Source organism: Dioscorea cayenensis, chromosome 3, assembly GCF_009730915.1.
Source record: "Dioscorea cayenensis subsp. rotundata cultivar TDr96_F1 chromosome 3, TDr96_F1_v2_PseudoChromosome.rev07_lg8_w22 25.fasta, whole genome shotgun sequence".
Classification (NCBI taxonomy): Eukaryota; Viridiplantae; Streptophyta; class Magnoliopsida; order Dioscoreales; family Dioscoreaceae; genus Dioscorea; species Dioscorea cayenensis.
Window position 1 is genome coordinate 8,165,095 of NC_052473.1, and position 15,865 is coordinate 8,180,959.

General features: G+C 39.2%; 1 protein-coding gene across 1 annotated transcript; it reads left to right on the top strand.

Moving 5' to 3' along the window:
* The first annotated feature begins 702 nt into the window (after positions 1-702).
* Positions 703-2,191, top strand: LOC120249962. The gene is made up of 5 exons (XM_039258683.1): positions 703-1,038; positions 1,120-1,269; positions 1,363-1,509; positions 1,799-2,056; positions 2,141-2,191. Exons 1-5 carry the CDS (start codon positions 703-705, stop codon positions 2,189-2,191), a joined length of 942 nt encoding a protein of 313 aa, XP_039114617.1.
* Positions 2,192-15,865: the final 13,674 nt, after the last annotated feature.

Consider the following 15,865-nt stretch of genomic DNA (forward strand, 5'->3'; position numbering starts at 1 on the left):
CTCCGAACCATGAGGATAAACTTAGGTTAAGTGCATCCTTAGCGTATGATCGCCTTGTACTCATTGCAATCGTAGGAATATGATTAAGGAGAGATCCTTGTCATCATTTGTACAGGATTAGTGCTTAGCCGCTGAGAAATTAGCGTTGAACTAATTTTGAGGTCCATCGGTCTAAATCACCCTTGCCGTTTATTTTTATGCATCCTTATATCATGATGACCCCTCTTGGGAATCCTCATCCCTGGGCCTATTCTTAGCATCATTCCTCTTGTGATTTTCTTGCTTGCCTTGGAATTACTATAACTGTGTTTTATTTACATTCTTGCTCGTATTAGAGTAGTATACCATGCTTAAGTTGTTAGGTTAGAAAGTGAGTGATAGAGGAGTAATAGGAGCTCCTTAGCACCATGGAATACGATCCTTGGGCTTTTGCACAAGGTATTACCTGGCGACCCCGTACATTTGCGGGTGATTAACCAAGTTTTTGGTGCCGTTGCCGGGGAATATTAAGGAATTCTAGGAAACTTCTAGCTTATTGTTCTAACCATTTGTCTTTTCTTTTTATTTATTCTTTTCTTTTGTCTTATTTCTTTTTTAGCTTAACTTTCTCTATCTTTATTGACTTTGCAAGGTACTATGCATGACACGTGCAAATCTATCAAACCTAGTTGCACCAACCAGTGAAACTGAGGGAGGGTTAGTATGGCAGATTTGGATTTTATACAAGGAAATGAGCAGGCTATGGTTGAGATCTGGAGTGATTGGTTACCACCTATACATCATTTAGCCTACATACAAGACAATTCGATGTGCACATTCAAACCTTGGGAAGGTACTATTACAGCAGCTGAAGATAATATTTGGAGAACTATTCTTACAGACTTCATGAATTTTGGAAGAATTCCAACGAAAGAAGAAATCAGTATTCCTACTAAATTAACTGCATTGGACATGGCAAAACTGCAAGCATACCAATTATCTCCGATAGCTGAACCCAGCAAAGACCAGGAGAAAGATACTGAGGATAGTGTGCAACATGTATATGGCATCAATGAGAGTTCATATGAAAGCTCAGTATCTGCAGAAGATGATTAACTAGAACAAAGTGATATACTGCAGAATAAAAATCTGCGACCTTCAATTGAGGAAGCACCGAATTTAGAATTGAAAGAGTTACCTGAACACCTTGAATACTCATTTCTTAGGGAAGGAACTTTGCTCCCTGTCATCATTGCCTCAAACCTTACAGTTGATCAAAAGAGTGATTTGGTGAATGTCTTGAAAAAGCATAAGAACGCAATTTCTTGGAAGATAGCTGATATCAAGGGAATAAATCCTTCATTTTGCACTCATAAAATCCAGATGGAGGATGATCATAAACCCTCACCCTTACCACAAAGAAGATTAAATCCAAACATGAAGGAAGTACTAAGGGCTGAAGTCATCAAACTCCTTAATGCAGGCATTATCTATCCAATCTCTGACAGTGAGTGGGTGAGCTCAGTACAGGTTGTACCTAAAAAGGGAGGGATGACCGTCATTACCAATGTGAAGAATGAGTTAATTCCTACTCGAACAATCACCGGATGGCGTGTCTTCCTTGACTACAGATGCCGCCCGAAAAGACCATTTCCCACTACCATTTATTGATCAAATGCTTGAGAGGCTTGCTGGGTATTCATACTATTATTTTCTAGATGGCTTCTCAGGATATTTTCAAATTCCTATTGCACCAGAAGACCAAGAAAAAACTACATTCACATGCCCTTATGGAACATTTGCATATTGCCGAATGCAGTTTGGCCTTTGTAACGCCCATGCAACTTTTCAGAGGCGCATGTTGCCAATTTTCGAGGATATGGTGGAAGATTTCATGGAGGTTTTCATGGATGACTTTTCTATATTTGGTGACTCCTTTGATTTATGTCTCAGAAATCTGGAGCATGTTCTTACTCAATGCGAGGAGACTAATCTTGTGCTAAGTTCTGAGAAATGCCATTTCATGGTTCATGAAAGGATAGTTCTGGATCACAAAATCTCCAAGGAAGGAATTGAGGTAGACAGAGCAAAAATTCCGTTATAGAATAACTACCTCCCCCAACTTCAGTAAAAGTTATCAGGACTTTTCTTGTGCATGCAGGTTTTTATAGAAGATTCATTAGGGACTTTGCCAAAATTGCCAGACCTCTAACAAAATTGTTGGAGAAAGATGTACCATTCAAGTTTGACGATGATTGCATGAAAGCTTTTATCATGCTCAAAGAAAAACTCACTCAAGCACCCATAATGGTAGCTCCATATTGGGATTCTCCATTTGAATTAATGTGTGATGCTAGTGATTTTACAGTGGGTGCAGTCCTTGGACAGCAAACAGACAAACATTTCCATCCTATATATTATGCTAGCAAAACATTGACAGACACCCAGGAGAATTATACCACGACAGAAAAAGAGTTGCTTGTCGTCTTCTTCGCATTTGATAAATTTCGATCATATCTGGTTCTATCCAAGGTGGTGGTTTACACTAATCATCCTACCTTGTGATATCTACTTAGCAAGTCTGATGCCAAGCCACTCTTGATTAGATGGGTCCTTTTGCTCCAGGAATTTGATTTGGAAATTAAAGATAAGAGAGGGGCTGAAAATCTTGCTGCAGATTCATTTATCCCGGCTTAAGAATACAAATCTCTATACTTTCAGGGAGAAAGATATTAATGATTCATTTCTTGAGGAACACTTGTATAGTATTCAGGCAGTGGAAGAGTGTGAACCACCGTGGTTTGCTGATTTTGCCAACTATTTAGTCGGGGGATCATCCCAAAATGGTTCACATATCAACAACGAAAAAAGTTTTTTTCAGACTTGAAGCACTATATATGGGAAGACCCTTATCTTTTCAAAATTTGTTCAGATCAGGTTATTCGCAGATGTGTATCACAGACAGAAGGCTTGAGTATTTTGAAGCACTGCCATTCAGGACCAACTGGTGGTCACTACAATTCAAACCGCACCGCAAACAAAATTCTTGATGCAGGATTTTATTGGCCATCATTATTTCAGGACACCCATAAATTCATCCAAGCATGTGATAGGTGTCAGAGGGTCGGCAACATTTCTCACCGGGATGAGATGCCTCAAAATTGGAATCAGGCGTGTGAAATTTTTAATGTGTGGGGGATTGACTTCATGGAACCATTCCCAAGCTCACATGGTTGTAAGTTCATTCTTGTGGCAGTCGATTACATGTCTAAATGGGTGGAAGCTCAGGCCCTACCAACAAGCGATGCAAGGGCAGTTGTCAAATTCTTAAAGAAACTCTTCTCTAGGTTTGGAACACCACGGGCAATCATTAATGATCGAGGCACACACTTTTGCAATGCTCAGTTTGCAAAAATTCTAAAGCGCTATAATGTTTATCACAAACTAGAAACACCATATCACCTACAAACTAGTGGGAAAGTGGAAGTTTCCAACAGGGATTTAAAAAGAATCGTGGAGAAAAATGTTGCTCAGAATAGAAGAGACTGGGTAGAACACTTGGATGACGCTCTATGGGCATACAGAACAACATATAAGACTCCTATTGGAACCACTCCATACAGATTAGTCTATGGAAAAGCCTGTCACTTACCTGTAGAACTTGAACATAAAGCTTATTGGGCTATTAAATTTCTAAATTTTGATTCCACTCTTGCAGGCAAGAAGAGGAAGCTTCAATTAAATGAATTAGATGAATGGCGCACCATGGCATACGAAAATTCCAAACTTTACAAAGAAAGAGTGAAGAAGTACCACGATAGGCATATCAAGCATCCTAAACAATTTCAAGAAGGGGATCAAGTATTACTGTTCAACTCTAGGTTGAAGCTATTCCCGGGGAAGCTTATGTGGTCATGAGGTAAGTAAAAAGGTACGTCAAGCTCATGACGTTAAACAAGCGCTTCTTGGGAGGCAACCCAAATATTCGGGGGGTTTATTTTCATGCTTGTATGTTCTTTGTGTTCATGTTATTGTTATTTTTCGTATTTTCTTAGAGTTGTTAATTCGAATAAGTCCATGCTCTCATTATTTTATTTATCATGATCATTGTCCATGTGGTTGTTTACTTGATATTATTGTGAAATTGTACTTGTGTGAGCTATAATTTTATGTGTTAGATTGAAACTTTGAACCATTATTTCATGTTGGAGATGATTTTAGATCATTTTGTAACCATGGCCATGTGTTTGGAGAAGCAACCAAGACTTTAAACCAAGTTTTTAGTGCCTCACGGCCTCTATGAGGAGCTCATAGAGACCATCAAAGACCACCCAGAACTTTTTAACTAGGCTTCACAAGCTCTATGAGGAGCTCATAGAGACCATTAAGAAAAATCATAATGTTTACACTAGCTCATACAGCCTCAATGAGCTGCTCATTGAGGCCGTATGGAGCTATCTTTTTCATGATAATGTTGCTATCTTGTCTCTCTCTTCATTCTCCTTCTTCTCCAACCGAACCCTAGCTTCCATGATCCATCTATCCATGGCCGGATCTCACCAAAGAAATGTTCTAAATTATCTCCACATCTCCTTGGGAATTTGATCTAGTGTTTGTCTTCAAGCTCCACTCAAGTGTTTTCAAATCTTGTTGGTATGAAACTTGTTATGAATGAAATTTTTTTTTTTCTTTTCTTTTCTTCTTGCTTTCTTGAGTTTTTGTGTGGATTATTTCAAGCTTTTAGCTTGTATTGTGTGGTATAATCATCATGTCTTTGATTTATCTCGAATTTATGTACAAATCTTTTTGAATTCATGATGAGGGGAAACTCTAGTACATTGAATAGAGTCCATACGGGCTCCTTATGCCCGTATGGATCCTATTCACACCATTTTCCTCATGTTTCATCCATTTTCCTCATGTTTCATCCATTTTCATGCCACATAATACACTCTCTTGGATTCCTTTCATTCTTATTTGAATTATTATTGTTGTAGGAATGCCACACGTCAAGAAACTCGCTTCTAAACGGCCGAGGCATGAGTCTCACACCCCCGACGAGCCTTGCTTCTCTTATTCTCTCCACATGACCCGTTATGATAGTTTGAAGACTAAGCCATTTGCTACTTTTCGGCACATTGATTGGAGTGTTCTTGGAGAGCTTGGATGGGATGAGCAAGTGAGAGATTTATTTTCTTGAAATGGTTGGACGGAATTATTTTCCATTGATGAACCTACTTTTCGCCAACTTATGTTGGAGGTGTTGAGCACATTCGAGGTGAGGCAAGATGAGAGGAGTGTTCTCATTCGACGACCGGATGCCATTAAATTCTAAGCTTTTGGGAAGACTCATGCAATGAACCACATGGAGTTTGTAAAATACATGGGAATTTATGATGATGAGTTCATTAGCGCTTCATTGCTTAATTGGCCCCACATTGATTTTCCACTTGCCGTGAATGCAAGCAAGTATTGGAATTATTTAGCGCCAAGTGACACCACAAATACATGGAAGGCTACTCGTTTGGTGAATCCCCTCCATAGATACATTCATGCGCTCATTACTCGCTCTATTGGGGGACGAAAAGATAGCACTGGTGTAGTTACACAATCCAACTTGTTCACCATGTACGACATACTTAGGGAGTATCCTATTCATATTGGGCACTTAGTTGCTGAAGCATTCATTAATCAGAGCTATCTTTGCAGGGCCCTACATCACAAGGTTGATCCGTGGCATGAATTTGTTGGACCGCACTCGAGGTATGACTATGGTCGGGGAAGTCGCACCTCTTGGAGCACCTGTCCTGCGAGCTATTGGTTTGTTACAGAAGAAGGGTGGCACATGCAGCCTTGTTTCACACTTGACCACAGGAAAATCCAGTCACTAGGACCATGATGAGTCTGAGTCCGAATCTGATGGAATGCCCACTCAGGACCCACCTAGCACTTCATTTCCCTCAGACTTCGACTCTAGATTCAAGGGTATGGAGGATGACATTCAGGCTATTCGGCACGAGCAGCGCGAGATGCGAGGACAGATTTACCAGATCTTAGATGGTCAGTTGCAGCTCACAGAGCATTTTCAGCAGTTTGTCATCTTCTACCGTGGATCATCATCACAGGCCACTACTGCCTCCTGCTCCATTCCCTCGCCAGCTACAACACCATTTGATGATATCTTTTACTTCTGAGCATGGGCATTTGTTTCTTGTTATTTTTATTTCTGCAGTTTGTTTATTTTGACTTTATTTTGATGCAAGTGTGTTTGTTTGGTTTTAATAAGTTGGGGAGGGGATGCCCTACCAACCTTGTGTTGAACTTTGCTACTTATCATCTAGTATTTGTGTGTTTTGACTACTTCCTGGCATTTATTTTTGCTATCTTAATTTTTTTTTTGGAATGATGATGCCTCTTTATGCCGTGCAGGGTATTAAGGGAGCTTGGTGAGCCTCTCCACATCCCATGGAAGCCAGACCCGACATGAAAAGCTTGCAACACCTTTTATTCGGGTCACCTCTCGCGTGTCCACAAGATTTAACCAGGGAAGTTCTTCGTTCCACCCTCCTCCATTATTTTCATTGCACATGTTATTATGTTTTTCATGATTAGTGTACATTGGCGACAATGTAAAACACTAGGTGAGGGATGGGTGTATTGTATGTATTAGGGTTATTATTTACATGCTAGTGTACACATGATGGCTTATTCATTCTTGTAAGACTCTTCTAGCATGGTTTAATGATTGATGTGAGTTACATGCTTTGTGTGCTTTATTGAATCCTGTTTCACCTCTAGTATTTTCTTGTGCACTGAATCTTGTGTTGATGCCCTGGGAATAGCCAACATAACTACTCTATATCTCTTGAATGCTTAACACACATCTTTGAGTATTTGGCCTTAGAATTCTAAGTTCTTTCTTTCAATGAACTCTTAAGAACTTCTAGATCTTGTTGAGCTAGCCCTAATTTTGTGGCATGTAGAGTAGCCTGAAGACATGATCTAGGATGAATGTGAAAAAGAAAATGATGAAAAAAAAAGATAGAATGAATGAAAGCAAAAAAATGAGTTTATATCAGTATTCCTCTGCTAATGAAGCATGAATGCGTCTATGTAGACTGTAATCAAGTAGTTGGGTGGCTCTTGTGCCTAACCAGCATGTGCACCCTCCAGAAAGATTTTTTTGGTGCAGTCTATGTTAGTCGGACTTGGAAAAAAAATGAAATGAAATGAAAATAAAAACCCTAGTGATCTTTTTAGCTACCTACTAGAGGCTTTGACAAAAAAAAAGGGGGAGTTAGTTCTAGCTCAAGACTTAGAAGGATCTGTCTTGTTCATTGGAGTAGCACTTAGCATTTTAAGACTGAGTACTCTTGCATGTGGAGTGATTAGCATCTAGAGCTGTACTGATTAAAGTCAGTAGGCTGGACCAGGTTAGGGCAGATGAAATACAAGGTTCACACACATGGCACAAACATATAGGAGGTGAGACAAGATCTTTTTGTTGTACTTAATGTTTGTAACTCATTATCTTTTTATCATTTTCCAATGCTTGTAGAGTCTTGTATTTATTTGAGCAGGAGGTAATACATTTAGTCTCTTATCATTATCTATGTTTTTAATGATGTGTTTTCTTGGGGACAAGCAAACGCTTAAGTGTGGGGATATTTGATAAGTGTCTAAATGTACGTATTTTAGTATATATATTTGTTGCGTATAGCATGTATTTGTATAAGAATTGATGCCCGTTTTATGCTTAATCGTGTGTTATTTGTTTTGTAGGGCACGGAAACGCCATGGAGGACACGAAGATATGATTTGGGCGAAAAAGAGAAGAAAACCAGGTCATGGTATTGTAGTGTATTCACTGTAGTAAGTACTGGAGATGAATTACTGTAGCAGTGGCAGTGTAGCATCGCACTGTAGCAAGATTACTGTAGCACTTGGTGGGTTTTCAAGTTAGGAATCTGGCTTAATTAGGTGCTCATTGAAGATTACTGTAGCCAATCAAGAGAACAAGTTTTGCTTGAAGGCATACTGGCTCAATGAGGTGCTCATTGAGCCAATATAGATACTATTCTGAGTGCATTTGTGGAGTTTGCCTACCCCAAACAGTGTCAATGAGGAGCTCTATGAGGACCTCATGGCGCCAGTATACCACCTGAATGAGGTCCTCATAGAGAGGAGTATACCACCCGGGATTGAACTCATAGAGAGTGGTATACCACTCGGGATGTAGGCCATTTTGGGGGATGATGAGTGATATATAGGGGGACTTTTGGACAGGATTAGGGAGGATTTATGAGGGGAGACTTGGAGGATCCTTGCCAGCCAGCACTTGGGAAGAAGAGGAGAAAGGAAGAGATTATTTTGAAGAGTGTTTTGGCTTGAGGCTTGGGAAGATCAAGGGCATGATCTCAAGGGGAAAGGTTCATCATCAAAGGAGGAGGAGTATTCGGCTTTCCTTTGGCTTGAGGAAGCATCATTCAGCCGGCATTTTTCCTTCTTCATCATCATTCGGACTAGGGAGTGTCATTCATGCATTTAATTCTTGTTTTTGTTGAGATTGATATGCTTGTTTGTATGATGGCACACTAGACCCCCAAGGCCACAGGATGTTGGTGAACCTTGGGGGGTTCATCATGTATTTTGGATGCTACATTTACATTTGGAGTATATTGGTGTGATTTATGGATTGGTTCATTGTGTTTCATGCCTAGAACTATTATGTGGAGAAATCCTTAGTTCTTGTTTGAGTTGTATACATAGATGTGACCTACTCGTATGTACTAGATCGTTAATGAACTAAAAGGGGTAATCTTTGACCAACATACGGAGAAATTGGATGTAGGTAGCCCCTCCGAACCATGAGGATAAACTTAGGTTAAGTGCATCCTTAGCGCATGATCGACTTGTACTCATTGCAATCGTAGGAATATGATTAAGGAGAGATCCTTGTCATCATTTGTACGGGATTAGGGCTTCGCCGCCGAGAAATTGGGGTTGAACTAATTTTGAGGTCCATCGGTCTAAATCACCCTTGCCATTTATTTTTATGCATCCTTATATCATGATGACCTCTCTTGTGAATCCTCATCCCTAGGCCTATTCTTAGCATCATTGCTCTTGTGATTTTCTTGCTTGCCTTGGAATTACTATAACTGTGTTTTATTTAAATTCTTGTTCGTATTAGAGTAGTATACCATGCTTAAGTTGTAAGGTTAGAAAGTGAGTGATGGAGGAGTAATAGGAGCTTCTTAGCCCCGTGGAATACGATCCTTGGCCTTTGCACTAGGTATTACTTGGCGACCCCGTACACTTGCGGGTGATTAGCCAACACGTCTGAATATGCGTGTAAACCGCAAGTGCACGGGTGTCAAAGTAATAAAATACCCGTGAGTGGGGTAGTCAAATCCACAGGAAACAGGGTTACTAGTACTAACTTCTTCTTTACTTTCTAGCCTAATGATAATGGGATAATGCGGTGATCTAATGTGCGAAGAAATGAATACCGGAGACGAATATGCAAGGGTAAAATAAAGGAAGATCTTAATCAGTAAAATTGGTTTATTCGGGCAATGATCCCCTTAGGATTCAGGTATTAGGTATCAGATATCCAAAGTGTTTCTATGATGAGTAGGTTACGTCTTTGAAATCGAAATATAATTGGATCTATCTCCAGATCACCGATACTAGCCCCTATGAAGTCCCGGTGGAAAAATCGCTCAATCACAACACCTCACACCACATATAACCGCAAAGCACTCTAGGGATTCCGAAAGGTGTAACCAATTTCTAAAGATTGATCCAACCCTAATTCCCAGCGAATGATCCTAACCACCTACAAGGTCCTGGGGGAGAAATCGAGCAATCTCACACCTCCCACCAAATATGGTTGCATAGAGTCTAGGGAATGGAGATAAAATATACCAATCGAAGTGGAAAGGGGATACTTCACTATCTCATGACTCATCCTCTCAACCCTCTTCAATCTTGAGGTTCTAACACTAATGGGGATCTCTCTCCCACCAAGGCAACAAATCATGCAAACCAAATAACCAACAGATTAATAAGGCAAGCAACCATTAAACAATCAAGAATGAAACTTAATCAAACTCGGACTAAATAGAAACACAAAGTAAATTCACATAAGATGAGAATCCTAGGGTTTAGAAGCCCAAATACCCTCTAGGGTTTTAGTTATTCAAGGAGCAACATACAAAACACACCATCAATGAATGAAAGTACATTAAAACCATAGAAATAAACCCCCTTTTTATATGAACTGATGGCCTTGATGTAGAGCTCCGATGTCTTGAAGGACCCTCTCCGATGGTAAGTGTCACACCCACCCCTTTTACCGAGATAAATGTGGCACCCATCAGTTTAAAATCCATTTTAACTGGAAACCTGACACCCCTCAGAAACCAAATTAGACTTATAAATCACAATTTACAACTTTACACCAACTACAGGATTCAAATACATAAATACAACAAATATAATTACTCAAATTTGCGGGTACAACCGCTACAAGATCACGACAACAACAAATAGAAAGAAAGGTATGTAACCTATTGCAATCTTGGACTCAACCCTGACTAGCTCTATAGTCGAACAGTGGTCTACTAGGGTCTTGCTCCTGCAACTAAAGCACATTCAGTTGGTCGATAGTGGCTCAATAATTTCAAATAATTAAGTGTACTGTACATAAAGTGTATAAACATCAATTCTCAAATAATTTCCCAACTTTTATGAATACTAGAATTTAAAAAAAAATGTAACTTGAAAGAGCTTTTGAAACATAAATTCCTTATAAATCAATATGAAATCGGATTTCTCAGAAAACATAAATTTTGTGAGGGACTACCCTCCTAAGAGCGACAGCTGGCTTCACCCCTTCACCACAATTCAAAATAACATAAATCTCAAATTCAAAATAAAACAATACCCAATACTCACCCAGCATAACATGGTCTAGAAACCTCTCTAACCTTCGCCGTGGCCGCGGCTAGGTTCAGAGCCGTCAAGGAACTCATGTCCTTAACGTTGACCCACCGGTTCATCGGTCGGTGACCCAGGCTACCCGATGAATATCTAGCCAGGGCTCTACGCTCCCACCTGAACTGGCCCTCGTAGAAATCAACACTCAGGTCCACCACGCCACCTCTAAAGGCTAGCCCATGGGACCCACTACTGCAGTAGTCGGCCCTTAGCCCGCCGTCATCGTCCAAACCATCAAGTAGATACAGCAATAATACAATTGGTATAAATCATATCACATGATCCTTATCCAAGACAAGCATTCACATCTCAGAAATAAACATTATTTTCCAGAAAGCCAATGCCAAAAGTATAACAATGCATAAACCAGTAAAGTCCATATTTATGATACCATTCCTATACCATGAATGAAAACCAATTTCACAAACAATGCCGATAAAACATTTTAATATACTCACATGGTTTCACAAATCATTCCAAATCAAAGCATATGTAACCATATAAAATAAACACATGAACCAAATAATTAAATCATATATACATGTATTTTCACTATTTGAAAAATACGTATAATTATACAAATTATGTATATCAATACGATCATCAAGACACATCAACGGCAAATAAATAATAATAAATATAAATATATTTCAACAGTATACGCAATTAAACATAATAAAATGAAATAATTAAACCATCATTTCCAAAATACTAGCCATTAAATAATTATTTCAAAATAATAATAATGAAATAATTATTTCCAAAAGAATAATAATTATCCAATAATTTAAATAATAGCCACTATCAACTAACCTGGTCTTCCTTGGTTTTCTTGCTAGACCTGTAAGTCCCTCCCAAGTTTAATCAACACCTAACAGGAGAACTGAATAAAATAAATTAATACGACAACTAAAAACATAATTGAACTCAACCGAAAATACAAGAAATCAATAACCGACTCTCTAATTAGGTCCACTCACTCCAATCAGTAAAAACACAACCTTGCATAGTTAAACCGGTCTTCAATTGCATTTAAATAAACCCAATTCCACTGAACCAAGCTCAAATTCACTGAACAAAACTCAACGTCACTGAACCAACCTCAATCTAGCCAATCAGCCTTGAACCAACTCCAAGTCTTATACAAAATCTGTTGAACCAGTTTGGTTCAACCGAACCCAAATTTTCCTTGAATTGGTTCAGCGCAATATCCAAACCAAGCCCAAATCAGTCTTAACCCACTCAATTTAACCAAACAATTCAAGTCCAACCACACTCAACTTGATTTGATCAAACTTAGATCAAAATCAATTCAATTGAACCCAACCACTCCAATTCTCATCCAAACCCAACTCCAATCCATTTAATGAACTTAACTAAACCAAATCAAATTCTCTTCACTTGATTTGATCAAGCCCACTCAACCAAATTAAACCCCACTCAATCAATTCAATTCAACTCAACCAAATCAATTCCAACTTGGGTTGATCCAATCAAATCAATTTGGCTAAACCCAACCAATTCCAATCCAACCATCATCATTAACATCTTAATCATCATAATCATCAACTTAATTAACCAAACTAAATCCTAATATCAAGCACTCATCATCTACAATAATTAAACATGCTTTGCTACTTAAATTCATCATTTTTCTTCATTAAATTTACGAAATACACATATATACATGCATACATACATTTATTCATGAAAAATACACCAAGAAAAACTATTACCAAGCAAGGTCATCTCTCCGGCAAGCTTTCTCCGGCGATCTCCAATCCTCCACCTCAAATCTCCCATTTTTCTTCTCATTTCTTTTTTTTTTCCTCGGGTTACTGTATCAGTATGAAGAAGAAGAAGATGAACAAACCCTCAAACTCTAGATTTTTTTCCAACTTATGTTTTCAGCCGAAATTCACTTTTAGGCCCTCGAAATATAATTTCTTACAAAACAGTTCCTGAAAAACTCACCAATGGCCCCTGAATTATGAAATAGTATTCTCAAAAGGTCCTTTCAAACTATCCAATGGTCCCTAGATTATAATACAATATTTCAAAAAGATCCCTTCCATCTTACCTTTCAGTCCTTAGTTTCCATAAACATTTCATATCAATCCTTTTTCTATTACACTTTAACCCAAAATTTTTTATAAACTTTCACATTTAGGTCCTTATTATTTCCACTTGGTGTTTCTCAACAAGATTACTCTGTAGAAAAATCTTACTGCAACTGTATTAATGCCATGAATACATTTTCCAACAGGTATCCAAAGGTTCAGGGTATTACAGTAGGTTCACCGGTGGCTTCCTTGATGCTATGACGGAGGAGGAATCGATCAAAGTTGGTGATAAAACGCCTCCCAAGACGCAAAGACCTTCTGTCCAAACCATAGGCATCTCACCCCTCAAGAGCCGCACAAAAGATGAGAAAGAATAGGGCAAAATGGCAATTCATAGGCCTTAGACCGCGTCTGTCACGTGCCCCCACGCACCCATGTGGTTTTTCTGCGCCCCCGCGTGGGCTGCACGAATTTCAACGCGGGCCGCGTAAACAGTAATTCTGCTATAGTATGTAGCTACAGTACAATGTTGTAGTATTTTGCTACTGTACTTAGGTATAGTACTCTCCATAATCGCGGTCCAAACACTCTTCTCTTGAGGCCACATAGCCAGGCACACGTCCATGTGGTAGACTATAAGACTTTTCTCCATCGATGTATCTTTGAGATGTCATGCAATCTTCACAAAGAGAAAGAACATAAAGATGTGGCTGCCTTTGTGCCCTTCCAACTAGTGAATTGACTTGAATCTTCTTGGAAGTTGACACACATCTCCACGTTCATGAACTCCTCTTGTCTTGGTCCTTGAAATGAACAAGAACTCCGAACATTATGTCTTTATAGCCTATCTTTGCTTCCTTTTTATTCTTCAAGGCATTCACAACCTATATGCATAAAAGAACACCAAATACACAATATAAGACATAAACCATGGTAAAAATAATTCTCAATGCATGTAAAATATATATAGAATTATGTCTATTCAAGCACTTATCACTCTCCAAACTTTTTCTAAGTGATTACTTATAGATGCAAATGCAGATTTCTCGAACTGATCAAGCACACTATCTAATTCACCATTCTGATCCCGAATTCCGGAAATGTAATCAACAACTGATTCTTCCACTTGATGGTAAATAGTGTAGTACTCTTGCAAGGGAAAACACGGCGTGGCCTGTACTACAAACAGTTGAACTTTCTGCTCTATATTTTTTACCATACCCGTGATTGTGTCGAATAATTCGGGTATGTTGATCATTTTTCCTACATCAAAATAAAGAAAAAAAAATTAGAATGATGATAGAATAAGAAGATGTGAAGTAAAAAGGATGATGAATCGCTAAGATAACAAAGTACAGAGTATCTCTAAACGCCTACTCCATGGCAATGACGCCAAAAACTTGACAACGCCTCTTGCATGTGACCCGTCAAGTGCATGGGTTTGTCGAAGTAATAAATCCTAGGTGAGTGGGTATCATCTCCACAGGGAGTAGGGAATAAAAATACCAAGATTGCTATCTAAATAAGCAAAGACAGAATAATGATTTTGTTTATAAAATGTAATGAAAGCAAGAATAAAAGAAACAAGAATGAGAGAAGCCCAAATCGATGAGAGGTAAGGCAATCGATAGAAGTGGGGTACTCAGAAATTATTCCACCTAGGATAGTTGCATCAAGGGCAAAATCAACTATTATATCTCCTAATTGACGCTTAATGAGTCGTGAAAATCCTTTAACACACGGTCATAAACCTAAGGTCAGCCGTGACTAACTGTACACTATGTCCCGGCAGAGAAATCGATCAATCTCAACACCTCACACTGTGTAGAGTTGCGAGACACTCTGGGGATTCCAAATGATAAACCCTATTCCAATGTATAGATGTAATCCTTTGGTCCAGGTGAAAGACCCCTAGTCGCAATTATGCCCTAGGTGCTAAAGTCACTTCAACACTTCACTCTGTTACCTGTGCAACTAAGCCCAAGCGGATGTCATTCCTTAGCCCATTCACTCTACTATGACCATAAAGAACTCTTGGAATGTGGAGGTAGGATAAATCACATCAGAAGGGAAAGGGGACACTCCGCTACCTCTCGACTCATCCTCTTGACCCTCTCCAATCTTGCAATGTCTAATGCTCATGGTGTGTCACCCACGTTACCAATATAGACTCTCAACCCTAGTGTCACTCTAAGGAGAAATTATGCAACAAGCATTCAAGATTGAAACTCAATTAAAGACATCAATTAAGGAAAATATAATAGAAGATTAATGAAACAAATACATCCTAGGGTTCACAAATCCAAGTACCCACTAGGGGTTTAGCTCTCCATGCAGCTAGTTACAATCAATAATAAAATCGAATGTAAAAACAAGTAATCTATAGAAAAATCCCGTCAGTGGTCGTGTTGATGGTCTTGTATAGTGGCCTCATCTCCTACAAAGGTCCCCTTGTCTGGCCTAGGGCACACCTCGCCGGATTGGTGTAGACGAAAGCTCCCCCTATAACCTTCTTGGAAGTAGAGCACGATGTCAAAGCCATAGAACCTCTCCAAAACCCTTGCTAATACCTCTCAAAACCCTAGCCGCCGCCCCCTTGAAAGTTTGGGAAAAGGTGGAGAAAAGAATGCTGAAATTGGGCTGAAAGTCAGTTTTTAAAGGGCTAGAATCGGGCATCCACACGCCCCTGGGGTGCCCATGTGGATTTTTCACACGGGCGTGGGTAAGTTCCACACGACCATGTGGATCCTCTGAAATTTAATTTCTTGGTCGGCTGTGAACAGTTCCTGCTACAGTAATTGCTATAGTGTTTTGCTACG